Genomic DNA, 27588 nt, shown 5'->3' on the forward strand with positions numbered 1-27588 from the left:
GCCATGATCTTAGTTTTTTTGATGTTGAGCTTCAGACCATTTTTTGCACTTTCCTCTTTCGCCCTCATTAAGAAGTTATGTAATTCATCCTCACTTTCTGCAATGCTTTTGCTTAGTCAATGACGGAGAAGTACAGTAGATGTTCTTCTGGAACTCTCTGGCTTTTTCCATAATCCAGCGCATGTTAGCAATTTGGTCTCTAGTTCCTCTGACCCTTCGAAATCCAGCTTGTACTTCTGGGAGTTCTCAGTCCACATACTGCTGAAGCCTACCTTGTAGGATTTTGAGCATAACCTTGCTAGTGTGTGAAATGAGTGCAATTGTACATAGTTGGAGAATTCTCTGGTACTGCCCTCTTTGGGATTGGGATGTAGACTGATCTTTTCCAATCCTCTGGCCACTGCTGAGTTTTCCATTGATGATGATAAAAAAATTAGCACTCTGGTCCTTTGATATTGGGTTGTGGCACCAGGGTGGGTGACATGGCCTTTAGCCTGGTTTGTTCCTTTTTGCATACCACACATAGAATGATTAAAGTGGTAGGGAAAGCCCCCTCCCAATTCTGTGTTGGCTGTCTCTAGCAAGCATGCCATTGCTAGCACCACTCTGGAAGCCACTGATGATGATTAAATCCTCTGCGAGCTAGCAAAAATTTAATGCAACTTGCTAGGCACGTTGGACACCTTACTACTCCCTATACCACCCCATGGCTGGTGTGCAATGTGCTCCAGCAAAAATAGTGCACATCTTTATCAAATTTGGTGCATCCTGCTAGTTCGGTACACCGCCTGTGTAGATTCAATAATATTTTTAATTCAAATAATGTATGAGTTCCTTCCTTTCGGATCAAGGGGGTAATGTCGGCATATATAATTTTTTGGGGGAGGTAAAAGGTAAAAAAGTTCCCTGACCCTAGTTCTATACAATGTGAAGTATAATTTCTAGCCATTTTCATCTTGCTTCTGTTTCCTAAATATATCCTTGAACACATTATTGGCAGCACTGATCATTACATATGTAGCTACCCTACACGAGAAGGAAGTTTTCCCTTCATCTTCTTCTCAGATTGGTTGGTAACAATGACCGGCAGAGAAATCCCAACAAAACAGATTACAGCAAGACTCCATTTCACAGGAGAGCTCCCTGCCTTCGCTTTGGCTATTTCTTTTTCTTTCCTCCTTGCTCAATTTAAAACCTGTGCTGTTCCTGGAAGGCTCTCATTCTCTCTCTCCGCATCCCACCCCATTTTCAAGGAGGAGGTGGGTTGGGAGGGTTCAGTGCATTTTGTCTTTTTGTTGCCCGGTTGATTGTGATATTGTAGCGCTCCATGTTACTACCTCAATGTTTTTGGCTGGCAAAGAAGAGAAGCCCCAGGTAGATTTAAAGAAAGCAAAAATGACCAGCAGGCTGTGGCAACACGAGGGATTCCTATCACTGTGGCTCAGAATCCTGGAGCACAACACAAACAGATCTTTTGCATAATGAATAGGGGTGGGGGTGGGGTGGAGGGGAGACTGTTAATAACGCAGTTATCTTTCAGTAGCGTAGCAACAGCCAAATTCTTGAAAAGAGGAAGTTTTCATTTATGGAGCATTTCATTTAAACATTGAAATTTGGTATAATGTAGAGTCTGAAACAAGTTTTGAAAGGAAGCTAATGATTAAGAAGGAATGCAGTGGGCATTTAATAAGTGGAAGGAACTGCAAGATAATTAACTGGCATGCATAAAGATTCCTGCTTTATACCAAAATTTTAATTTTGCACATAAATGTGTCTGATGTAGGCAGCATTTAATCACCTAGCTGACAGGAGTAACTACTTTCATTTAACCTTGACTGAAGATCATGAATTCTAACAGGTTTAATTGGATACATCATTTAACAGAATGAACAGAGCAAATTTTTCTCAATTCATAGGTTCTGATTGACATGCACCAGCAATAAGGCATTGCACAATTAAAGCTGATCTGTATTCCTGGCCTGGGCACCCATTGCCATAGTGATGTGACACTGTTTGATCATTGTGGCATGGAAACTATACTGAATTTCCCCTTGTTTTGAAAAGGGCAATGCTTTAAAAGAGAGCGAGTGAGCGAGATTTGGGCACTTAAAAAAATTAATCGCGTTGATATGCACAAACTGCAAGGGGACGGACGTGTCTTATGGATAATTCAAGAAAAGGAAGGGGAACGGTACAATAAGCTCATCAACAGGGGTCGTCCTGGACATGTTTACTCATGAGTAAATCTGACAGGGTTCAATAGAGTTTGCAATCAGGGAAATAGGCACAGCATTGCAACGTTGTTTGATTTAAGCACTAATTAGGCCAAGCCAAATTGTACGTACTCTGTACAGGAAACAGATCTCTTTGTACAAGACAAAGAATGAATTTACACTTCCTGTAAATATAATGTAATTTTACAAGGCAGACTCTACTATCCCAGTGGCCTCTCCCTTTTCACCCTGGGGAAGCTACAAAAGGGAGCTACCATCTCTCTGTCAAGCAGTACCTGGGAAGTGGTCGCAGTCTGGGATGGCGAAGGGGTACAACTGCCTCTTGGCTTTGGGTGCAGTCTTATTCTCAGTTGCCTGGAATTAATTCCTAATACACTCCATGGGTTTACTTCAGAGTAGACATACTGTATATAGCATTGTTCTGTTTGTGTATACTTGGAATCAAACAAAGTCACAATCAGGACTGAACAAGAAGGCCATAGTTGTTGTTCTTTTAGTTGTTTTTTATTATTATAAACTACAACATAAAATACATAAACCAAAATACAAATCAGTTGTGTTCCCCACCATCCTAGTTGGGAAGGTCATAGCTGAGGGAGCAATTTGCCAATATTTGGTGGTAAGAATGAGCCAGTGTCCTGTGGGACAATCAAGTCTCTCTCTCTCTCTCTCTCTCTCTCTCTCTCTCTCTCTCTCTCTCTCTCTCTCTCTCTCTCTGTGTTTCCCTTTGCTTTCACCATTGACCCCGTTGGGTCTTTTTCAGCAAATCATGCTCCTTTGCTACCCACCCCTCTTTATTCGGCTGCAGTATATTCTCACTTCCACTTTGAGTATCTATCCTGCCCAGCTTACCATTTTATGAAGGAGAAGTCAAGCTGAGCAAATAATTCAAAGAAACCTCAAAGAGGATCAGCGCTCTTCAAGATGGAGTCGCCTACCTTTCCTTTGCTCGTATTTCATACTGTGAAATCTTAAGGAAATTGCTTAGGTAAGTCAATGCTGCCCCCAAGGCAAATTTCACGTCCCTAAACAGCTCTTTCTCGTCAACTCACCAGAGGGTTTCCTGCTTCTGGCAGCATTCCACAGGTCATATTTTTTTACTTAGATGAACTCAAATTATTCCTCCCATTCATTAATCACAAGCAGAATTTTCCACATCCTCTGGGATTTATTTTTATTTTTTTTACCCCTTGTGGTTACAACTAGGCCAAAAGTCTAGAATGGAAGTTATAAAATTATGCCTCAATCGCAGGATCTAGAACATGTCATTGCTTGACATAGAAGCAGCTATCCTAACTATTCCTGTGTCTCACAGAAACTGTCAGACATTCGCCTTAGCAAATTCTTAAGCACTTAAACATTTGCTCATGTTAAAAGTTTATAGAAGTCTACTCTTGCAGTCTTCATATATTATGATACCGTGGTGCCTCACAAGACAAACACCTCATGGCACAAAAAACCCAATGGACGAATGGGTCTGGCTAGGGTTTTGGTGCCTCAGAAGACGAATGTTCCTATGGCCCTGCTTCGCAAGATGAAGCCCCGGGAGGCTTCTGAAAGTGGCGCTTTGCTGTGGGAGGGGTGGGGGTGGGGGGCGGGTGGCAGGCCCATCACCACCCCTGCCCCCCACACCCTGCACCACTTTCAGAGGTCCCCCACCAGTCTTCCCAGTACCATCGGAGGACTGGCGGGGGACCTCTGAAAATGGTGCTTGGGGAGGGGGAGGAGGAGGGGGCAGCAGGGACAGGCCCGCCCCCCACAGCAAAGCACTGCTTTCAGAGGCTTACCGGGGGGGGCAGGGGAAAAGCACCATTTTTTTATTTCCAGCTCTTTTTCCCTACCTAGCCCGGGGAAGCCTCTAAGACCCAGCGCCAATCAACTGTGAGGCGGGGAGGGGGGCGGGAATGGAGAAGAGCAAAAAATGGCTGCTGCCTCCCTGTTGGGTCCAGGCTCTCAGCTGTTTCATGCTCTTTTTCCGGCTTTTCGGGGGCTAACAAGGCACTGTGAGGAGCCGGGCTCAGTCTATAGTACCTGGTAAGTGACTTTATTTTACTTTTTTTGTTGTTTCTGACTTTTTTCCCCATAGGAACACATTAATTAAATTTCAATGCATTCCTATGGGAAAACGTGCTTCGCAAGACGAAATTTTCGCTGGACAGCATTAACGGTGGAACGGATTAATTTCGTCTTGCGAGGCACCACTGTATTTTGTTTCCCCTCTTCTCTGGATGGTCAAAATAGAAAGGGGGAAACTGTACCTGTAAAAAAAATGAACTCTGCAATTTTTTAAATTATTAAATTTATTTTTATTTTTTTCCTTATAAAGGTAGGGTAAGGTAAGGAGCAGCTGAGATAAGGGTACCCTTGGAGGGGGTGGATTTGAATGGATACATTACAAATCAATACTTTTCATAGTAATTCTATACTTTATCTTCTAGAAATAGTTCTACATATCATAAAGAAATATAGATAGTGTGCGAGAGGGAAAAATCAAATTCAGACAGATATATTGTTATTCTAATTATTGATTATGTAGCTGATAGTCTTTATCCATCATTTATTCTGTCTCTTCTGCAGCCTTACATATAACTATGTATCATTCCACTATTCTATCTACCTTGTAACCATGTATATAATTGCAACCAAATTTTCTGATGGTCTTTTTTTTCTTTTTTGCATCTAGCCAATCTGACAATATCTCAATTTCTGCAGTTTCAAGTATTTTGTCTATCACTTCATCTATCTGTGGTGTTCTAGGTTCCTTCCAGTGTTTCACAAAAACTATTCTTGCTGCTGTTATAAAATGAATAGTTAAGAATGATTTTTCAGAGTATAGTATATCTGGCAAGATATTTAATAGGAATAGTTCTGGTATCATCGATATTGATACAGAATATCAGAAAGACAGAAGTGCCTTCCTTAATATATGGTTGTTAAACTGTTTAAAATCCTCAGTCCTGTTATACCATAAGAATGCATGCCAGCCCCATTTCAAATTATATCCTTCTAATTTCAAGAGCCTCGTATTTTCCAATGTTATCCACTCCTTAATCCATACTCTGCAATATTTTTAAAGATCCTTTTTGTAACATTCCAAGCCACAAATCCCAGAGTCAAAGCAGTGCTTCTCTGTCTTCGTCTGTCTCTCTCTCTGTCTGTGTGCGTCTCAAAACAGACAGTGTAATAATGATCATGTCATTAGCAGAGCAGCTTCTGTAAGAGGTTAAATTTATTTGCTTATTCCTAGAGCAAAGTTTTTCAGCTGCAGAAGAAGTCACAAACTAGAGAACAGGAGAAATTCATTTGCCGGTTGATTGCTCAGTCTCCTTGAACAATCATATTTTTGAAGACATGATGTTTTATCCCCTTCTAATTACAAAGCTGATGCCTTGTCAAGTTCTAGTCCTTGTCTTTCTGTCTCTCCCATTCCCCCTTTGTCTCCCTATCCATTAATTACAGAGCAAACGAATTATTTGTCAGGACGCCTCCAGTGATACACAAGGAGATGGGCTTCTAATCTTCACAAGCGGAAGATTTATTTTATATTCCCTTCAAATAACATTTGAAGCAAGAAATGTCTCCGTTGCCTAATAGTGCCTGCTATTGTTATTCTTAACATGCCACTATTTGGCATAGTCTGTACAGGATATCTGGGAGCTTTGATTCCTGATTCGGTTTTTTTTTCCTTTTAAAGCCCAGTCCCAACTAGCAAGTATGCAACTTCTTCTTTGAGCACTTCACCTGATATGAAGATGGACTGCTGGTTGATAGGATAGGGGCCTTTTTTCTAGCTTACTTAGGTGACTGGCTCACTTCATTGAGACCAGCTGAATGGGGCATGAATGGATAAGAAGGGACTCTTTTTGAAAAGTGGCATAAATTGGGTTGTGTGACTCTAGTAGGTCCAGGGTTTTTTTTTTAATGAATGAAAGACTGCAGATATGGGCAAACTACAGAAATGCTACAACTAGCCTCTTTTGACTGTGTGAATTATAGAACACCTGAGCGTTTCTAACAGCAAATGTGTTTACTTCTTTTTCCTGACAATATAATTGAACTTCCTGCAAATGTAAAAAATAAGATGGAAGCGATATTCTTGTTCCTTGTCTCCCTGCAATCTCCAGACCTTGTTTCTTGCTGTTTTTATTTGAAGGAACTAGACACAAACCTGGCTGCCTTCACCACCGCCTTGGAGGGGGCGACAGCTGAGAAAATCCACTGCCAGGAAGAAGTGAATAGAACTAACAAGACGATTGAGCTGGCCAACAGATTAGTGAAAGGTCTAGAGGTGAGGTCCTACAGGGCAGACTAATGAAGCAGCCGACAGAAAGCAGGCCTTTGTTATACACTCATGATGTAACAATAACAGAGGCACTTAGCAAAGAACCTGATGAGCCGGAAAAAAAAATTATGTCATTATCATTCATTTTTCCCCCCCATAAAGGAACTGTGTTTTTGACCTTTATATTTTCTTACATTTTGTCTCGCTACCGTATATTTTAACTGCAAGGTTACCTACTAACATGTCCAAGAAAATTTTAAAAAGAAGAGGAATGGCACCCTTGGGTGTTTGTAACACGCATGGTTTTCGTTTAAGGTGCTACGAGTCTGAGATGCTGCGGGACAACCTTCAAATCTTGCTTAAGATAGCTAGCTGGCCCTGATTACAATGATGTGGGCTTCAGGAATAGGCTAGTTCTATAGTATTTTTTCCTCATGTATGCACTGCATATATTAAGGACAGATAGATAATAATAATACTATTAATAACAATGGACGGTGGTAGTAGCGATGAGGAGGATATTGATGTTGTTGATGGTGATGATATTCTAAAACAAGGGCAGCCAATGGTTTATGGTGCTGTTTGAAAGTAACTTTTGAAGCGTCTGTAAGAGTACTCATTACACCAATAAAGTAATATTCCTATTTATAACTACCAAGCGCTAGACTTGGGGTGCCATAATGCAAATTCAAGCATTCATTTGGATCAGCAGCCACAGAAAACAAGGCAGTCACTGGGTCGATACCATCAGTATTTGAACGGGTGCTTAGATTTAGAGCATAACTTCCCAGTACTCACTAGAAACCAGTATACCATTGCAGCCGACAAAGGAAAAAAAAATATGAGCCACTGGATCATTCTTTTCTCTTTTTTTCCAGCTGTTGAGATGTTTCTTTCAAGGTGAATAATGAGCAAGCGAAGTCGGCATTTCACTGTTGTGCTCCAAGAAGGAACTGACCAGTCCTATTTAAGTAATATATAAAGAGGAGCCTTTATACATTAGAACCAAAATCTTGGGTAATTTGGCTTAGCCTCAGGTGCAATAATTTGCATTAGAAGACTTTTCTGATACAGTGGACCCTCGACTTACAGACAGCTCGACTTACAGACTTTTCGAGTTACAGACTTCTCTGGCCACAAAATTTAGATTCGACTTGCAGCCGGAAAATCGACGTATAGACCAGAAAAAAACCAAAATGTAACGAAAATAGAATAAAAACTGCCAGTTATGGGATTAATCGGTTTTCAATGCATTGTAGGTCAATGGAGATTCGACCTACAGACTTTTCGACTTGCAGCCACTGTTCCAATACGGATTAATTCCATAAGTAGAGGGTCCACTGTAGCTTGGGAGCTTGTTCCTTTGGTTACTATAGCACACTCTACAGGAGCTTCAAAGGCTGGTCTAGAAACTTCAGAAGGTAGTCGCCAGACTGTATAGATAGGTGAAAGCTGACATGGTTAGTTATTTGTTAAAGTACTCTTCATTAGGTTTCAGCTTGTTTTCAGAACCAATTTGATATTGAAGAGGACCACCATATCCACAGGATCAGTACTCCCGGTTTCATTTATCCACTGCCTGAAAATATTAATAAAAAACCCAGTAATACACATTTCCAAGATGTATTGCCAGAACTGGAGGGAACCAGAGACTATACTATATAGAGTCTGTAATATGCCGTTTATGGCATCAACAGGGAGTGGGCCTGGAACCAATCCCCTGCAGATCCCATGGTCCTACGGTACTTATATCATTGAACTTTAAATTCCTCAATGGGCTTAGTCCAGAATCTTAGGGACAGTGTTTCCCCTTATGACAAGCAAGAATTCTGCTGACACCCTGTTTGTGACTGCCATCTGGAACAATTGTCAGGTGGATACGCCATTGGTTGCAGGATGGTACCCAGAGAGTGCTTATCAATGACATGGTGGCACTGCGGGTTAAACAGCTGAAGCCTCTGTGCTGCAAAGTCAGAAGATCTGCAGTTGTAAAATTGAATCCACGTGACGGAGTGAGTTCCCGTCGCTTGTCCCAGCTCCTGCCAACCTAGCAGTTCGAAAGCATGCAAAATGCAAAAATGCGAGTAGATAAATAGGTACCACCTCGGTGGGAAGGTAAACGGCGTTCTGTGTCTAGTCACGCTGGCCACGCGACCATGGAGGATTGTCTGTGGACAAACACTAGCTCTATGGGTTGGAAACAGAGATGAGCACCGCCCCCTGGAGTCGGACACAACTGGACAAATTGTCCAGTTGTGGACAATTTTTATTCAGCATTTCTGAGGTCTAATCTCGAGTCCTGTGTCTAGTACTGGCCACTGCTCTTCAAAAAGGATGCTGACAAACTAGAGCAATTCAGACAAAGGCAACAAGGATGATCAGGGGACTGGAAATGAAGCCTGTGAGGAAAGCCTGATAGGATATCACTTTTCACATTCTTGAAATTAGTCATACAGAGGAGGAACAGGATCTGTTCTTGATCATCCCAGAGTGCAGGGCACATAACAGTGGGCTCAAGCTACAGAAGCCAGATTTAGGTTAAATATCAAGAAAAACTTCTTAACTTTTAAAACAGTGCAACAGTGGAACCAATGCCCTTGGGAGAGGGTGAGCGCTCGAACCTGGGAGGCAATTAAAGAGAAAATGTAGACAATCATCTGTCCGATCTGCTTTGATTTGAATTCCTGCATTGAGCATGGGGCTGGAGTCAGTGGTCCTATAGGCCCCTTCCAACCCAATTATTCCATGATTTTATATCTTATTTAGATACTCGTTTGTCATTGCCTAGAAGCAGGGCTTTCTATGTGGTGACTCCGTAGTTGTAGACTGCATCCCCTTGGGAAGCTCATGTCTTTTCATCCCAGTGCTTGCAATGGAGGTACCCAGGAGAACTGAAACACTATTTGAGCTCCCATCCCTATGTTTGTAGTTATGAACAGTTTGAGAGTTATTTTTAAGCTGCTGCTCTTAAGAATTAACCTGTGATCTTTGCATTCTAGTCAGAGAATGTGAGATGGGCTCAGTCGGTAGCGCAATACTGTGAACAAGAGAAGACACTCTGTGGAGATGTGCTTCTGACAGCAGCGTTTATTTCCTATGCTGGGCCATTTGCAAGGGGGTATCGGCATGAGCTGGTTCAAAATCTGTGGCTGCCCTTTTTGAGAAGCCAAAAGGTAAGCTAGAACTTACAATCATCCATAGACAAAAGGTTTCTAAGATTTTTTTTAAAAAAATTATACATTATGCAGAACTTTAACCTGAATGCAAATTCACCAGCTAGTGCTGATTGATTCCATTCCAGCCAGCAGACCCCCAGTTTTGCAAGTAACTATTTTTGGGTGGCTTTTTTCTTTAAGGAGAAGCATCTTTGCATTCATGCATGCTTAGAGACACCCATTTGTGTCTTATGGAGAATGACCCTTTGACTGATACATTTTTTTTCCTAATAATGTTCTATAAAATTAAACTTTCTGGTGAATCCAGAATTCTGCTGATTGAAAATGGGTACTCTGTGCCCTTCATGTGGCTAAAAAAAGCATACTTTGCAGCATTTTGAACATGTGGCAGATACTGTAGATGATGATTTTGTGTGAGCAATCTTTTTGGAAATGTGGATGCCCTTTATTTAAATTTATGGAGTTTGCTTTCTATTATTGTAGTTTTTTCCTTATTATGCATATTTTCTAAAATAAAAACTGTCTCCCAAGTTTTTTATATAGCAAAATGCAAATGGAAGAAAGGGCTGGAGTAAGAACACAGAGAGCAAAACACACATGTTACTGTTTGCACAGTCTTACATGTGACCAAGATTTTCCCAATGTGACTGTTAAACATGACTCTAGTTCCATATAAGAGAAACTGTCGTTCTGTTGCTGAAGAACAGTACACAGCTGATAGAAAAATACCGCTAGAAACAGATATGACGTTACCTAAGTAAGCACACTACAGTAGTTGTTATAATTTTAAAAAACATTCATGTATGTTTAAAATTTATATACAGTGGTGCCCTGCATAGTGGCAACAATCCGTTCCAGAAAAATCGTCGCTATCCAGATTCGTCGCTATGCAAAAAGAAAAAGCCCATAGGAATGCATTAAACCCCGTTTAATGCGTTCCTATGGGCTTAAAACTCACCTTTAAGTGAAAATCCTCCATACGGCCGCCATTTTCGCTGCCCGGTATGTGAGGAATTGGTGCAAAAACACAGTGGGTGGCCATTTTTTCCGGTGGCCATTTTGAACCCGCTGATCAGCTGTTTTTAAAACATCGCTATGCGAAAATCGGTAAGCAAAACAGCTTACCGATCATCGCAAAGCGATTTTTTACCATTAAAAACATCGCAATGCGATCGCTTTTGCGATCACAAAAAATCCATCGCTATGCGGATTTGTCGTTAACCGAGGCACCACTGTACATCTATGCCTTTATGGGGGCAGGCAACCATTTAGCAACATTTTCCAACTAAATATTTACTTTATAGGTTTGCAACCAGATTAACATTTTAAATATTATCATAAACTTTCTATATTCACCCTAATTTGCCTTGCTGTTGGCCATTTTCAGACATACAAATGAATTTTGTTGACCAGACTGAAGAAGCTACTTGGATGAGTAGTGAAACATTTCAACCTAACAAGAAAGAAGTCCAGTTGCCATCACTCAACTTCCAGTTGACCAAAGTGATCCATTTTTTGCTATTGTCTTCAGGCCCAACCTCTGTAAATTCAAGGATCAGGGGTTATTTTTTCATGGAATGGCTAACTTTAGATGTCATAATAAACCATGGTTTATCATAATGGGAAGAAGCCTAAACTGGTCCTGGGATTCTACATTCCTCTTTCCATTTTTGATTAACTGCAGCATGTTGTGTCATCCCAACTCAAAAGGTTTTGGTCAACCTTAACCACACTTTATTTGAAACAAATTATTTCGAAGCCACATGCTCTGCAACAGCTTATTTGAGCAAGCTGTAGAAGGACTGATTTAGGATTTAGAGACAGTGGCTGGAATCCTGGAGGAAGTTCCAACTAGAGGAGGTTCATTGGCTGGATTTCAGCCAATGGTGAACTGTGCTTAAATTAGAACTGATAGAAGAATATTCGGATCTCTTCATGGTAGCATCAGAGAAAGAGGAGTATTTTTGGAAACTTTGAAAATTGAGGATTTCTTTTCATTTGGCCTATCTCTGTGCATAATAAAAAGACATAGTTTCTTCTGCTGTCCAAAGACAACTAGTAGTTGCACAAACTCTTGAAGACCAGCCTGCCTGAAGTAAAAGAGATGGTGTGTGGTCTTTGTTCCAGATCCCAAGTGGTCTGGTCATTGAATATTGGAGACACCATCTGCCACCACTCATTGGGCAGAAGGCTTGCTTGAAGGACCCAGATGGGTTATGTAGTCTGCACAGCTCGGTTCCCACACAAGGGTGGGGGGAGCCAGGACTCAGGAGGAAAAGGCAATGGCTTCAACTGCTTCCTCCCAACACCCACTAGTTGAAGCTGTTTTCTCACTCTACTTGGTGATAGGACTGGCTTTGTTGCGGGCATGTAGGTTTCCATTTTATGAACTGGTTGATGGGCAAATGGAAGCTGTTTCTATGTAGAGATCCGTGTATCTTAGAATGGAAGAGTAGGGGTGCGTGGGTGACTTGATGTGAAAGCGGCCCCTAAATGTATGGAATTGGGACTGTGACCAGCATATTCAATTCACTCCTCTGTGCTTTCAGTTGTGGTAATTGGAGATCTTTTAAATATAAATGTAAATATAGTAGAACTATTTGCTTTGTGTATGGAATTAAGCATAAACAATGTTTATAAACCTATATGCCTCCCTTGCCTTGAAAAATGAGTATACTCACTGCACAAAAGCCTTTCATGCTGTTGTTGACGCTGTTACTCTCCTTCCCACCATCTGAGACTACAGGCAGACATAAGTGGAAATGGAGTGTCATGGGAATGAATCACTGGAACTAGTCATTTTTAAGTTAACCTTTATTATTTTAGGTCCCCATTCCAATGACTGAAGGTCTTGATCCGATCTCAATGCTGACGGATGATGCAACAATTGCTAAATGGAACAATGAAGGCTTGCCTGGTGATACCATGTCCACACAAAATGCCACTATTCTTACAAACTGTGAACGCTGGCCTCTATTGATTGACCCCCAGCACCAGGGGATCAAATGGATAAAAAGCAGATATGGCTCAGATTTGAAAGTTATCCATCTGAGTCAGAAAGGGTAAGCGCTCGTTGGCAGCTACGGCTGTTAACGGGATAAAAAACATTCTGAGCCATTGAAGTTGTACATACCAGCTGTTTCGTTCTAGGCTTGTTGCTTTCTTTGCACTCAAGGAGGTCAATGAAGTTTAAACAAAATACCTCAGGAAAGTCCCAAACTTTTCCGTGCGATGATTCCTTGTTTTAATTTTGGAGAAAATCCCCCCCCTTGCCTCTATTTTGCCCTCATCCAACCCTCTTTTTAAAAAAGAACCTCAGTTCATAATTTAATGTAAAAAAAAAAATAAACACAACATTTTAAGAATGATTGTTTTAAATTCAAAATAAGCACAATTCTCTTAAGAAACGTTGCATTCTAGTAACTGTAGCAGATAAATTTGTTTTAGGCTTCGACTAAACTGGCAAGCCGAATTGCTCTGATTCGATGTTGCTGCAATTTGATTCGCAGACTTTATTACATCCAAAGTCACACAGGAGCTGCAGATTGATTTGAGATGTCAGTGTTCACACTCAAAGCAATTCACGTTTCAGTCCACAACTCCCCTCCTTTTTCTTTTGTCTCTAACCCTGCCTCTACCAACCCTTTTATGGTTTGCTATCAAGCTGCTTGGTTTTGAAAGGGTTGTACAATATACTGGAAAAGATGGTAGCATTCACAAGTTCTTCTTCATGTCTACAGAAATATCACGTACCACAGGAACATCTTCTGTTTTTTTCTGGGTTCTTTCTGTAATTTTTTTCTCTCCTCATCTAGAAGTGATCTTGTGGTAAACTAGTGATGAGGTGAATTATCACTATGTCATGTATGTTTTTTAAAAAATTAAAAATGGGTCAGGGGAAAGAATGCAGGGGTGGATGTTTCTGGACTCCTGAATATCATGCCACACCTGCCTACATCATCAAAACACCACCCACAGACACACCTCCCACCTTTACAAGAATTAATCAACTGATTATGTGGGGAAAAGTCTGTTCAAATCATTCTGGCTTGAAAAAAAGCAGACGCCCTAGGCAGGAGCAGAAAAGGCCAGACCAATTCAAATCAGCCTTTGTGTTGTGTGATCGGGGGAGGGGGGGAATACTTTGAATCAGCCTGTATTATAACTGCAGCAAATTCAATGTTTTTTGATCATGTAGTCACAGACTTATTTTTTTCCTTTGTGAAAATTCCAAAATTCCTACCCTACCAAGATTTTTTCCTATTTCCTGTCGGGTGCACAGGAAAGCGAAAACCTTTGAGCATGCTCTTTCTCAAATGTCTGTCCCATTTCTCCTTTCAAGTGTTTTGCTTCCATTTGCTTCCATCGTCATCTTGCACAAATTTATCTGAGAGTAAATCTCATTTACCTCTGTGAGCATTACCTTTCAGTAGATGTGTAAAGAACTTCACTAATTATCTTTCTGTGGGTTTTTATAGGTATGTTGATGCCTTGGAAGAAGCTGTTGTGACAGGATATACAGTTTTAATTGAAAACCTGGAGGAGACCATTGATCCTGTGCTGGACCCTCTTCTTGGGAGACACATGCTGAAAAGGGGGAGGTAATGTTATTTCTTAAGTAAAAAAAAATTATGCACAATTCCAGCTATAAACAATTTCTACTTCATACCTTCTTACCTTTTATCACACAATTTACCTCTCCCTGGTTTATAAAAGTGGTTTAAATTTTCCCATGCATAAGGCATCTGCTATTGGCCAAAGTAAAACAAGAGACCCCAAACAAGGAAAGAAACACCAGCCAGTGGTTTCCAACCTTTCTTTAACCATCGTCTCTCGTAACTTACTAGCCCCTGGCTGTGGCTCCCCAGTACAACAGGACTGCCGTATCTACAGGATCAATTCCCACAGCTTCACTTATTCACAGCCCCTTAAAATAAAATAGGGACGTGGTGGCGCTGAAAGCTAAACCGCAGAAGCCTCTGCTGCAGGGTCAGAAGACCAAGCAGTCATAAGATCGAATCCACACGACGGAGTGAGTGCCCGTCGCTTGTCCCAGCTCCCGCCAACCTAGCGGTTCGAAAGCATGCAAATGCAAGTAGATAAATAGGGACCACCTCGGTGGGAAGGTAACAGCGTTCTGTGTCTAAGTCGCACTGGCCATGTGACCACGGAAGATTGTCTTTGGACAAAACGCTGGCTCTATGGCTTGGAAACGGGGATGAGCACCGCCCCCTAGAGTCGAACACGACTGGACAAAAATTGTCAAGGGGAACCTTTACCTTTACCTTTACTTAAAATAAAATAATTGTGAACACACTGGTGACCTGACCTCTCTGAGGGGAGCAGCTTCCAGGTAAAAGGGAGAATCTGCCTTTTTTTTCTGGAGTGTGGGTAGGTAGGAAAGGCACCTTTGCAAACAGGAAGGCAGGAAACCCAGCCCTTTGGGAAGACTGGGCCAGTCACTCTGCAGGAACACTAAAGAAAATGGAAATATGTGTTGTATGATACTTTGGAAGGGGGGGGAGAAGGGAGCAGGGAAGGATGAGAGGATTCCATGACACCCCTGGGTGGGTTCCCTGGTGCCCCACAGAGTCATGGTGCACAGTTTGGGAAACACTGCCCTAGGCACAGAGAGGCGAGAGGAGGTCTTGCTTGAATGGCTTTGACAAAATACTCACGGCGAGCCCATCCTTTTCTGCTGTTGTTGGCAGAAGCAGATTGGTTTTCTATCAATTGACCCAAAACAGAAGTGGGGGGCAGAGACATTAACCAAACTTCTCATGCTTAAACTGAGGCATTTTCTAAACCTGGGTGGAGAAACTCCCACCAGGCCTTTTTGTTTGTTTGTTTAGCCCCCGAAGACTCCACAATTTCAAAACTTCAAAAACGTTGATCGATTGATTGATTTTGCCAAATTCATTTTTTAAAAAATGGGAGAATCAAGTTTCCAGGGAAGCTCAATTCTCCTCCAAGCCCACCACATCTTGTTATAGCAGACAATCTATGGTTGTTGTTGCTGGGTTTTTTGTCATCACCGCCGTTGTTTTCTGATGTGGGCTTTATTTCAAATGGAAAGTGATCTAATAGGTTTCACATGGAGAGTCTGGTTCCGTCTGTCGAGGGTCCCGAGGCTGGAAAAATGGCCCCTCGAATTTGCTCACTCTAATCTAGAAGTTCAGAGTGAGCAGAGTATATAAAACAGAGTATATAAAACAACATTTTTTCTCTATATCATCTGAGAGTCAGAGCCATCCTAAACCACTCATTCCCCAGCCGTATTCTAGATAATGGTTTAACTAGTATTACTATGTGTGATTCGGTCTTATTTCCCTTTTATTTTATTTATAAAATGTCTAGCCTGCCTTCTCCTGTTGTCCGGTTTTGCTTCCAGTAACAGAACACATTAGAAATACAGAAATACAGCACTAACCCAAGCAATGTCAGCTTCACATCAGGGATTATTCTACTCTGATGCCCCAACCTTTTTTTTATCTAGTGGAGTGCTGGATATTATAAAAGATCTCTGGAATGTGGTGGCTGTCTTTCTCTGCCTGGTTACCTCCTTGGGGAAGAGAGCTGTAGGATCTGTCCTGGATACCTCATGGAAGGTATTATTGGCAGAGGCTGTTGCTGAGCCTGTTTATGAGGATTTGGGTGACGCCCTTGTCTCTAGGAGGCATGCTCAGTTGTGACAGATTGTCCCTACCAAGATGACACCCAAACAGGATCAAGGGGTCTCCTTCTGTCCTTGTAGTGCCTCTTTATCCTCAGAAGAACCTTTTATCAAAAGCACATGTCCTGGCTTTGCCCATCTTAAGGTTTGATTTTGCTTCTGGAGAGGATTGCGGTTAGCCTCTTATTCTGGCAACCTTTGAAAGTCAGAAGAACAGCTTTAGTGGAGAAGGGGAAGGAGGCTGGAGCTTAAATTCCTTCCCATCAGCAGCTCTGTTAGGCTGAAACCATCTACCAAGGATACGGAACAATATACTTTAAAACAAAATTAAGGTAAGAATCAAAAAATTTGGTGTGCAGTTGCTTGGAGTCATCAGCCTCTCATGCTTCTTCCTGATTTCTCAGGATGAACAACAATCTGGAGAAAATGTGCTGAAAAGCACAGCCATTTGCTAGCTGATGAAAAACGCCAAAGGAAAGTTATGTGGTTATGGGAAGCTCAGAGCTCCACATTAAGAAAGAACCAGGTTTATTTCACTGATAACTGCTCTTGGTCTCATATTAGGCAGCTCAGCAATATAAATAAATTTATCATAAACAGTCACTCTTCAGAAGGTAAGGTTTCTCACCCAAGAGGAATAGGCTACATTTGGGACAACACGGGGTTCAGGCGGACACAGGGTGTTTGATGTTGTTTTGTTTTTTGTTTGTTTGTTTGTTTTTGTTTGTTTGTTTGTATTGGCACAGGGGTCACAGTTTCCAATTCTATGTAGGAATTATTTGCTCAATCTTGGTGCCCACAGATACTATTTTGCCCTGTTATCTGCGTTTTGTGATGTTTTGATGTTGCTTGTGTTTATCAAGAATATACCGTTGCAGTTCACCGGTCTGGCCTCTTCTGGTAAAAAAAGCCTTGGCTCAAAGTGACATTCCCAAAGACGGTTCCCAGAGACCTGGTGGGGTTCCTCCTTCTTCACAACATTGCATGAGTGCAATCTCCATTTTTAACTCCTGCAGGAGTTTTTCTTACCCTGGCAAAGGGTCCAGCGAAAGAATCTAGAAACCCTTCCACCAAAATCCATTCCTGAGCAGAATCTTCTGCAAGGGCAACTGGAAATTAGTATAAATGTATTTTATATGTTTTTAACTTGTTTTAACTGATGTAAGCCGCCCCGAGTAGACATTGTCTAGAGGGGTGGGGTAAAAATTGAATAAATAAATAAATAAATAAATAAATAAATAAATAAATAAATAAATAAATAAATAAATAAATGAATGAATGAATGAATGAATGAATGAATGAATGAATGAATGAATGAAATGGAACCCTGGAGACAGTGTTGACCAAAAAGTTTCCCTGTGAAGTGGAACCCCCTGAACCATATCTGGGCTATGGCTAGTTCAAGTTTCTGAATCCCAACAGAGCAAGACAGGGTTTGCAGTCACTCCTACATGCAACTTTATTCCACACAGAAAGTCACTTAAATGCCTACAAGCCCGTGCCTCTTTTTCTGTTTCGACATAGCATTTTTCAATAGAAGTGAGCACCTATGATGCCTGGGCTATACAGGATGAAACGCCTTTCAGGAGAAAGAGTGCCCCTTTTTCTATATGATGAGGCATCTGCTAATGGCTTTTTCTCAGTTATCTACTTTTAGCACAAGAGGTGTACTTAGGCCTAACCCCGGGGGCATCAATAATCTATTAAGGAATATATTTTGTTTTCAGAAAATTCGCATTTGTCGCTCCCTTTGTTTCAGTACAGAAAACGCCATTTGTCATGTTGCTTCCAAATGGATCAAAAAGTTTAAAGCGTGTGGTATGACCAAAAAATGAACCAGGAAGTTCCCAGAGAATCGCCGGTTCGTTGGTTCTGTTGGTTTGGAAACAAAACCCAAACAGACCCAAACCATGAACTTTTGTAGCATTTTCCCGAACTTCCTGGTTCATTCCCTTCACCCCACAACTTCTCTTGATGCTGGCTGCCTATTTAAAGCTGCCTTAGCTGAGCCTGCCTGGGTTGTCTTTTAAAAAAAAAAAAATTCCCAAATGAACTGATGAACCAATTCGTGGTTCATTCTGGAAAAGTTAAGAAGTTCATGATTCATGGATGTCGATGAACCACGAACCAAGACGAACTGCCTTTTTTGCTGGTTCGTGCCCATTTCTACACGGGATCCCTCCTAGGAGCTCAAGGAGTTGAAACACCATATTTTGAACATGTTCAGAAGCCGAAGAAAACCCAAGCAGCAATCCGTTAAAACAAAATCACCCAAAACGTGTTATGAAAATGTTTTGTTGGGCTGGTTCTGCAGCCAGGGCGATCTGCTAAAAGGGTATCTGCTGACGAGGTATCGAGGTCTGGTGAAAACATCTGCGTCTCTCTGTTACCTCAGAGTATGTTCTACACAGGACTTTATGTGTCTTCTCTCACTGGAGACATTTTTATATGATGTAATTAGATCAACACAAATCTGATCTTTTCCATTTTATTTTGATACAGTTAGTATACCTGAACAGCAGATTGACTAGGTGCCCTCTTTTGAGATAATTCACATAATCTCCATGTACTTACATTTTTTACCCTCAGTAGTGAGACTTCTCTGGGTATCACTCAAATGGCCTAAGTGCAGTTTGACAGTCACTTTACTATTTACCCAGGTATTAAATCACACTGGAGAATCGTTGCTCAATTATACTTTTAAAGTCTGCACCAATGGTCTCTATGCTCTTTAACAGGCCCAGAACCCTGACGGATGACTGTCAAACAGGAGCTGTGTGAAAGAGCCTTCCATCAACTATGCCTCTTGGGAGAATGGTGTAAAATTTGTCCAGGACGTTTTAATATCCTATTAGGTTCTTGAAGTTCTGGCTCTTTCTGTCCCCTGGACAGTGAACGATGGATCACAGTGACCATAAGTCCATGTAGCTATTTTATATTGATGGCAGTAATTCATAGTGGCTCATTCTGACCACCTTCATTCTACATTCTACCTGCTCAGACATGATGCTGAAGAAGATGATGTGTGGCTGAACCCCTAAACATGTTTTCTTCTTCTAATGATGTGCTGACTATAACATCTGATTTGATCTCTAGATGTCTTCTCTGCTGTAGCAACTGGAGGTTACTTCCAGTGCTGAGAAAGTGAGCGTTACAGTGGGTTAGACATTCTTTGTCAGGACTGGTAGAAATGAAAAAGGAAACAAAGCTCCCCCTTTTATATTGATTTAATAAATACTTTTTTTGTCTACATAGTATGAGTACATTCTGGCCAAATGTAAGCCTTTTAAAATCCCCTTGATTTATATAAGAGATATAAGCATACACTGTGCTTAATCTTATGTTGTAATCAATGGGAACATAAAAGTACTGTACTAAAATATCACTGAACACACCCTTGTGCAAATTGTTGACGTCAGTTAAGTTACTTGGAAAACCAGTAGCATTACTTGTACTTTTTAAATTCCCAATAACCAATCAAAAGAACTCATTTACCTTCTGGTGACCAATTACAAAAGAAAGTAATCTAATTTGCAAACCACGTGGATTGGATTTGCTCGCGGGAATAAATTTGAAAACTTTTAAGCCCTGTGTCACTTCTAGATCAGCCCTCAGATGGCTAAACCAGGAACCAAAGTTTATCTAAGCATATCTGCCCACATTTCCAGTGATCATCTATTGAAGTTATTTTCTCATTGTCATTTTAATTTCCCATCTAAATCCACATCTTCTTTGTGGGGTCTGGGCTGCTGGCTGCCTCCCTCTTTTCTGAATGAATCTTGAGACCAGCTGAACCCTGCTTATGCAGGCTATTGATCCACTTTTAAGCACAGGCTTGATTTTTTTTAAAAAAAAAAGTCTTTAATTTCTTGCTCCCTTGGGATTTCAGCATGGGATATCATGGCCTGTTGAGACTTATTACATTTAGACTGCAATTCTGAATCTGAATGAATGTTGAAATCCCTATTTATTGTTTCTGCTTGGACAAATTCTGTAGGAGTTACCTAGACTACAAAACAGTCTCTCTCTTTTTTTCATTTCTTCTCCTCCTTATTCTGTTTTCTCAAAAATACTGTGTCTAACCTCCAACTGCAGCCTTTCACACAGTTGCCTGTAGATGCACTTTCTACGCACGTTGGCAAAATTGGAGTGGAATGCAAGGCAGTCATGTTGACAATAAACAAACTTTTAAACCAGACTCCTTATTAGGAGGATACCTTTACTGGGCCAGCTGTGGGGGGAAAGGCATAGAATTGTGTGCAAGTCTTCTAGGTAACAAGAACAGTTCTTCAGGGAGGGATGGTCCAAAATTCATAATATATTATTGACAATAACAAAGGATCAAATTTTTCCTCACTTCTTTGTTTTCACCTGAGACTCTGGTCATTTTCTGCTCCAGTTCAAAACCAACAGTATGACACCCAAGAGAGAAGTGCTTGAATATCTGCTGTTTCTCACAGACATACATAGGAACCCATCTAAGGGCTCAATCACATGTATATTGATTCGTTTTATCCCTTTTTTTGCATCAATACATATTTACATGCAGTCAAGGAGTATATCTACCGCTGGGCCCATACACATGGCTGTCAGTGGGTTTTAAAAACTTGCAACATATTGTGAAGAATAGGGTTAAAAAAGGGAGAGAGGAGACATTAATGCAACATCCCTTTCTTTACAATTAAAAGGAGGAAATGTCCCTTTCTCTATTCAAGCCATCTTTCCCTTTAAATTCCTTACACCCACAAGGAAGGGAGTGAAGGCAATGTATTCATGTTATTTTTGTGGTGGCGATGGTGTCCGCTACTAGTAATTTATTGATATTCCTTTAAAGGGGGGGGGGGTACAAGCACAGTGGTCATGAAGTGGCCACAGTGCCCCAAAACCCAACCCCTTTGCAAAGTAAATAAATTGACAGCAACATTTACACATGCTGAAACAATGAGGAGTGACGTGATACATGACTGGTACATTTTAAAACAATCCTCCTGGCAAATCCCGATTGGCCAACCAAATGAATCAATCTTATCATCATGTGAATGGAAATTTATAAAATGATTTTAAATCTAGATAACTGGGGTTCTTTCGAAGCGGAGACATAAATTCTTTAAGATTTGGTCTGGGTTTTTTTTGTTGTTGGTGGTTTTTGTTTGTTTGTTTGTTTCCTTGTTCCCCTCACTACTTTTTATAACACCATACCTGAAGAAAGGACTTTGTTATCCAGAAAGTTTACACACAATGTTGAGCCCTCCTTGCCTTGCCTTGGCTTGCCTGGCCGTTCCTTTGACCTTGTAAAAGGATCCGCTGGTCGGATAGCTCAGTGACCTGGAGCACCCTGGGAGCCAAGACTCGGGACTTCAATTACTCATTGTGCCTCCTGGGATAAAGGCAGCTTGTGTGGTCTTGGGCAAACCAAGAGTGCCCCCAGATATGCCACTTCCAAAAGATCTGGAAAGGGCCACTATTAAGTCAGAATTGACTTGATAACATGTAATTATTATTAGCAAAGGCATCACCTGAAATGAAGTTTGGATTTTGGACAATATTTGAAATGTTATTTACCATGTTTTAATATTTGTAGGTATATTCGAGTCGGAGATAAAGAGTGTAAATTTCACCCCAAATTCCAGCTCATCCTTCATACCAAGCTCGCCAATCCCCACTATAAGCCAGAAATCCAGGCCCAGACCACTTTAATTAATTTCACTGTTACACGAGATGGTTTGGAAGATCAGTTGTTGGCAGATGTGGTCAATGTGGAAAGACCAGACCTGGAACACTTCAAGGTGGGTATATGTATTATTGTGAATGTACATACACACAGTGTATGCCCCCCATTCAGATATCTAGGTTATCCAGCACAAAAGTATGGGGGGGATCTTTTTAAAAACATAATCATTCTGTTTATCTCGCTTGCTTACTTGATCCAAACTTGAAACATCACTCTGACTTCTGAAATATTACTTATGTGTTTTAAAAATGTTTTGAATTTTCCCTGCTTCTTCTGTTCAACCAGAATGTACAGATATGGTAGCTGTCAGCTAAATAATTGTAACACATAAATCTGAATGTTCAGCTCATATTTATTGGCAGTTCTATGCCTGATATTTAGCTATTTTTGTCTTGTCTTAAGTCTGCTTAATAATATTCAGATTAAAGGTCACTCTATACCGTTACACCTTTTCTTTTAATCCATTGCTTAATTACCAAACCCTAAAAATGAGGGCTATAATAAAATCTGGGGAGATCAGCAAGTTTTGAAGTTCAGTGATGCGTACTTCCTATATTAATGGTGCTTGAATTATAGGTTTGCAACCTTACCATTTTCATTTCAGTCTGAACTCACAAAGCAGCAAAATTATTTTAAAATTGAGTTGAAAATGCTTGAAGATGAATTACTGACACGCCTTTCAGCTGCTGAGAGTAATTTCCTTGGGGATACCCTTCTGGTTGAGAGGCTGGAAACAACAAAACACACAGCAGCAGAAATTGAAATTAAGGTAAAATTATAAATATGAAGAAAATGTAGCTTACAATAACAATGAGCAGATCATAATGCCAAAGTAACTCATTTTCTTCAGTCTAAAAAAATTTCTTCTTCCTTTATTGTCATACCAGCTATTTCTCTGATGATTAATTTATGTAAGTCCTGGTATTCTCTCTCTGGATTTAATAAAAATAGTTATCTGTCACAATGATATTATGGTATGTCCAGATAGCATATATGATGCTGTATAGTAGACTCTCCAATCTAATTGTATAATCATTGTGTGTAAAAAAAAAAAAAAAACAGGCATTAGTCAGAAGGAAATATTTTCATCCATTAAAAACAAAAGTCATAAAACAAAGGAAACTTAAATCAGGTTATGTTTTGGGCCCCTTCTATTTTTTTTTAATATTGCACATATTCCTTGCAATTAAAAATTAATTCTTCTTTTTTCTTTTTTCAAGTATTGCATGTTAGGAATTATTTCTCTGAATTGAATCTTCTCAAGCCGTCAAATTATGGGGTTTTTCCCTTGCCATGTGTCTCTTTGTGAATGGTAGTGAGCACAAGAAGTATTTGTAGACAATGGTTCTGAAATTTGGGTAACCCAGGTATTCTTAGACTGCAGCTCCCAGAAACCACGGCCAGCACAACTGGTGTTGAAAGCTTCTGGGAATTGCAGTCCAAGAACACCTCGGTTAACCAAGGTTGGGAACTACTGCTGTAGACCATCTTGGTTGCTGACATGGATATCATCAACATTCAGGTTGTCCTTTGTTATGTGAAGTTTGGCATCCTTTTTCCTGCTGGCAATGTGGGCATGATATTGTTCAGCAATATTGGGCCATTTCCTGCCATTTTGAATTGAGAAGCACAGTGTCCCACATTCATAAACTGGAGATGTTTTGAAGAATTAAATTACCATATCAACCTAGAACATATAAGTTAGAGCTATCATCTCTAATATCTGCTCAGCCTGTTTGTGCATTCATCAGGCCTCTAACATGAATGAGCTGTGATGATGTAGAGTTGTGGAACATCACAAAATTCAGACTTCCAAAGTAAGCAGGCATTTATTTTGAGTAATCAGAACAATATTCATTATATTCACTATTCACAATGCAGTTTTGGGTCCAGAAGTAAAAACTCTTCTGAAAGCAACAAAATATCTTGGGCCAGCCTTGATCATATTTAAACTTCCTTTATCTGCAGGTGATGGAGGCGAACATCAATGAAGTAAAGATCAACGAGGCTCGTGAGCATTATCGCCCGGTAGCAGCGAGAGCCTCCCTTCTCTACTTCCTCATGGATGACCTGAAAAAAATCAATCCGATGTATCAGTTCTCACTCAAGGTTATTGTTCAGGAAGAAATCAATGGCTGTGAGCTGCTATCTTAATCAAGCTTCACTATTGTCTCTCATGCTCGTCCGTCTCCTCCCACAGGCATTCAACGCTGTGTTTCACAAGGCGGTGCAGCAAGCAGAACCTTCCGACAAGGTGAAAGAGAGGGTCAGCCACTTGACGGACTGTGTAACCTATTCCACTTTTAGATATATCAGCCGTGGTCTGTTTGAAAAAGACAAGCTTACTGTCACTGCCCAAGTGGCTTTTCAGGTACGTTAGGTTTCTGGATCTCTATAGCACAGTAGCCTCCAGAAGGGCACAAACAGCAGCAGAGCCACTGCTGCCCACAGTGTTGTATGTGTTGGCTGACCCATGTGATGTTACGATGAGACTGGGACTAGGACCCGGGAAACCTATATATTTATCCTACCTTTAGCCATAAAATGTTTTGAGGGATGTTGTGCCAGTCACATTCTCTCACTCTAACCTTCCTTGTTCCCTTGTGTTGTTGGGCAGAATTAAACTGTAGGGGGAAACCACCTACATTGCCTTGACCTCCTTGGAGGAAAGGTGGGAGATAAATGAGAAGGACAGTGTTGTAACATAGTAAGTCAAAACAAGATACATTATTTAGGGCTTGGTGCAGTGGTCTCTAGTACAACAGGTTTTGCAGCTATTTCTAGTACTTTCAGAAGTATCATCTGATACCAGCTGAAAGAGTGGGTGTCTGCAGACTCAAGTACACCTGCACACTCAACTCTCACCTTTTCTATTCTTCTTCTTCGCCTAAATGAATCGGGCTTCGTGATTTGCAACCGTAGTTTTTCTCGTGGAAGAGTAGTACACAAGAATGGTGGACAAGAGAGAGACTGATGTTCTCTCTTTTGGAGACTTCATTTGTTTGGGTCTATCTGCAAGTTTACACACTTGGTAAGCCTGAAGGCCAGTTCTGTTGAGGCACTACAGTATATGCTGCTGATTAACCACCAGTGATGCCAGGAAAATCTAGTGATGTGACATGTCTCCTCGCACACTGAAGCCTGTTCCAATCCTGCGGCTGTCTATTCCCTTCCTTATTAGTTCTGGCAGGCTCTTTGTGAGCCTGTGTCCTTTATCAAAAGTGGGAGGTCCTAAGAAACTCATGGGTGGGAAAGGGTTCTGGATACAAGAAGGTGCTTGCAGGCAAGATGCTTCTACAGGAGGCATGTTGGAAGTGAGAGGGTGTGATGGGATGTACTGAATATAGAGAAATGGTGGAGGAAAACAAGCAGGGATTTTATCATGCTCAGCAGACATCGGGAGCTAGGGCATGTTCACTTGATGCTCCCTCATCCAAACAATGCACGCTGTGTGATGACATATCATTCAGGAAACTCTGTCAAGAGGTGATGGTTTTCCATGCTACCAAGAAAAGATTGGTGCAAATTAGAATGCGACACAGCTTGTTTTCCAGCAGTGTGGATGTTAGTCAAGGAAAACTGAAGAGCGGTGGCAGCCTTGGGGGTGTTTTGTGACCGGTGAAGCCAGTAATGGTACATCCGTTCATTACGTTGTGGCTGATTTTCACCCCCAACATTTGTATTTCTGGTGCTCCCCTGCAGCACGAAAGGAAATGTGGTTTGGGCGGGAGCAGAAAAGAGAAGGGTCCAACAGAAATCACAATGGTAGGGAAAAGGCCCAAAGAGAAATACATTAGAATGCTGCCTGGATTTCTCCACTAGAGAGGAAGCAGGAGAACCTACGTGTAGAACGATGGATAACGGCATTGTGATTAAATGGGGATCTAAAGGATAATTGCCAGATTCTTCGTTCTCTTCAAGTTAGACTATCTCGACAAAACACAAGACCAGGGCTCCTGGTTCAGCTCTATCTGCAAGCTTATACACTTGTTAACCCTGAAGGCCCGTCCTGTTGAGGCCCTACGGTATATACTGATCATTTTTTTTAAAAAAAAAAGAAGATGCAAAGAAGCCTTTCAGTGGTTTGGATCCTTAAAAGTCCCAGAAACAAAGCAGCCCTCATTGTTTTTCACAATTTACATTATTTGTGCTTTTGAGTTACTCGTGTTGTTGGTTCCCTCTCGTTTAATTTCTCTAAAACAATCGTTCACCATCTTACTTGGATCTCTTCTTGACAGTGCCACAAAATACCTTGCCCTTTCATGGGGCAGGAATAGTTCTGTGGGTCCTCTTGTGTGAGGAAAAACCCCAAAATGATCTAGTAAAAGGCCAAGCAGTTTCCCCAGAAAATTTGGTATCCATTGACCTCTCAGCATACTTAGAACTAATATTTAGAACTGGGGTTTAAAATTAATTGATCTGCTTACTCACAATATAAACCATTGCTATAGACCAGTGGTTCTTAACCTTTGTTACTCGGATGTTTTCGAACTGCAACTCCCAGAAACCCCAGCCAGCACAGTTGGTGGTGAAGGCTTCTGGGAGTTGCAGTCCAAAACTCCTGAGTAACCCAAGGTTAAGAACCAGTGCTATAGACCATGGGTAGCATTGCTTTGCAGGGACTCAATATCCCCCCTTCAAGGGTGAGAGGATGGGAACGTTGGGCTTGGGCTCTTGTGTCGTCAAATAATTGCAAATCGAACTTTAGTTCTCCTATATTCTAGGTTCTTCCTGCCAGACCTTTCCCTACCATGCCTTCTGCTTCAGATGGCAAGACTTATTTCTGCAATCACCCTGTGATTTAAAAATGTTGCCTTCCACAACAGTTGCAGCATTATGTGTGGTCCTAGCGTAGAGACACAATGCTCCCTATTGAGCAGCAAAATCTCTGAGGCCAGTAATAATCCTTCACTTAGCATTTCCACAAAATGATGCATGCTTGACATTGCACGTGAACTGTAGTACTGAAAACTGTCCCAGAACCGAGAATCCAAGCTTGCTTTCCCATCCTATGCTGTTAATACACCCAGAGCCAGATTAAAGAACCTGGATACACTAGGACGGACTTTTAATTTGGGGCCACACCACATAGCTGACTAGAGATGGGTACAAACTGCTGAACTGGAGGTTTGTGCCAGTTCGTCCTTTGACTGAACAAGTGTTTGGTGCTTCCCAGCCCCATTTCTTTCAGTGGGTGCTCACTCAACAAGCAACATCCAGAGGAGGCAGAGCAGGGAAGCCTGGGCACTGCAACTGTGTGGGCACCTGCTGGAGGAGGTGGGGCTAGGAAGCGCCAAACACTTGTTTGGCCAAAGAATGAACCAGCACAAACCACCAGTTCGATGGTTTGTGCCCATCTCTATGCTTATACTTTCTCATCTTCCAGCAGATACAGACTCTTTGGCCATGCCGTTATCTCTTGTGATAAGAAAAAGATTTCCCTCCTCTTCTTGCAAAAAGATTCTTTGAGAAGGAAAGAAAGAAAGCTGTCG

General features: G+C 41.2%; 1 protein-coding gene across 1 annotated transcript in view; it reads left to right on the top strand.

The window, feature by feature from the left end:
* Positions 1-27588, top strand: part of LOC110088588 (dynein axonemal heavy chain 11-like) — a 269144-nt gene that overhangs the window by 197804 nt on the left and 43752 nt on the right. Inside the window, exons 52-59 of the mRNA XM_078394150.1 lie at positions 6388-6522; positions 9516-9689; positions 12519-12754; positions 14171-14293; positions 21947-22151; positions 22701-22865; positions 24065-24205; positions 24297-24467. Coding sequence (XP_078250276.1) covers positions 6388-6522; positions 9516-9689; positions 12519-12754; positions 14171-14293; positions 21947-22151; positions 22701-22865; positions 24065-24205; positions 24297-24467 — 1350 coding nt within the window. The remainder of the gene's footprint in view (positions 1-6387; positions 6523-9515; positions 9690-12518; positions 12755-14170; positions 14294-21946; positions 22152-22700; positions 22866-24064; positions 24206-24296; positions 24468-27588) is intronic.

Source organism: Pogona vitticeps, chromosome 1, assembly GCF_051106095.1.
Source record: "Pogona vitticeps strain Pit_001003342236 chromosome 1, PviZW2.1, whole genome shotgun sequence".
In the NCBI taxonomy this organism is placed as follows: Eukaryota; Metazoa; Chordata; class Lepidosauria; order Squamata; family Agamidae; genus Pogona; species Pogona vitticeps.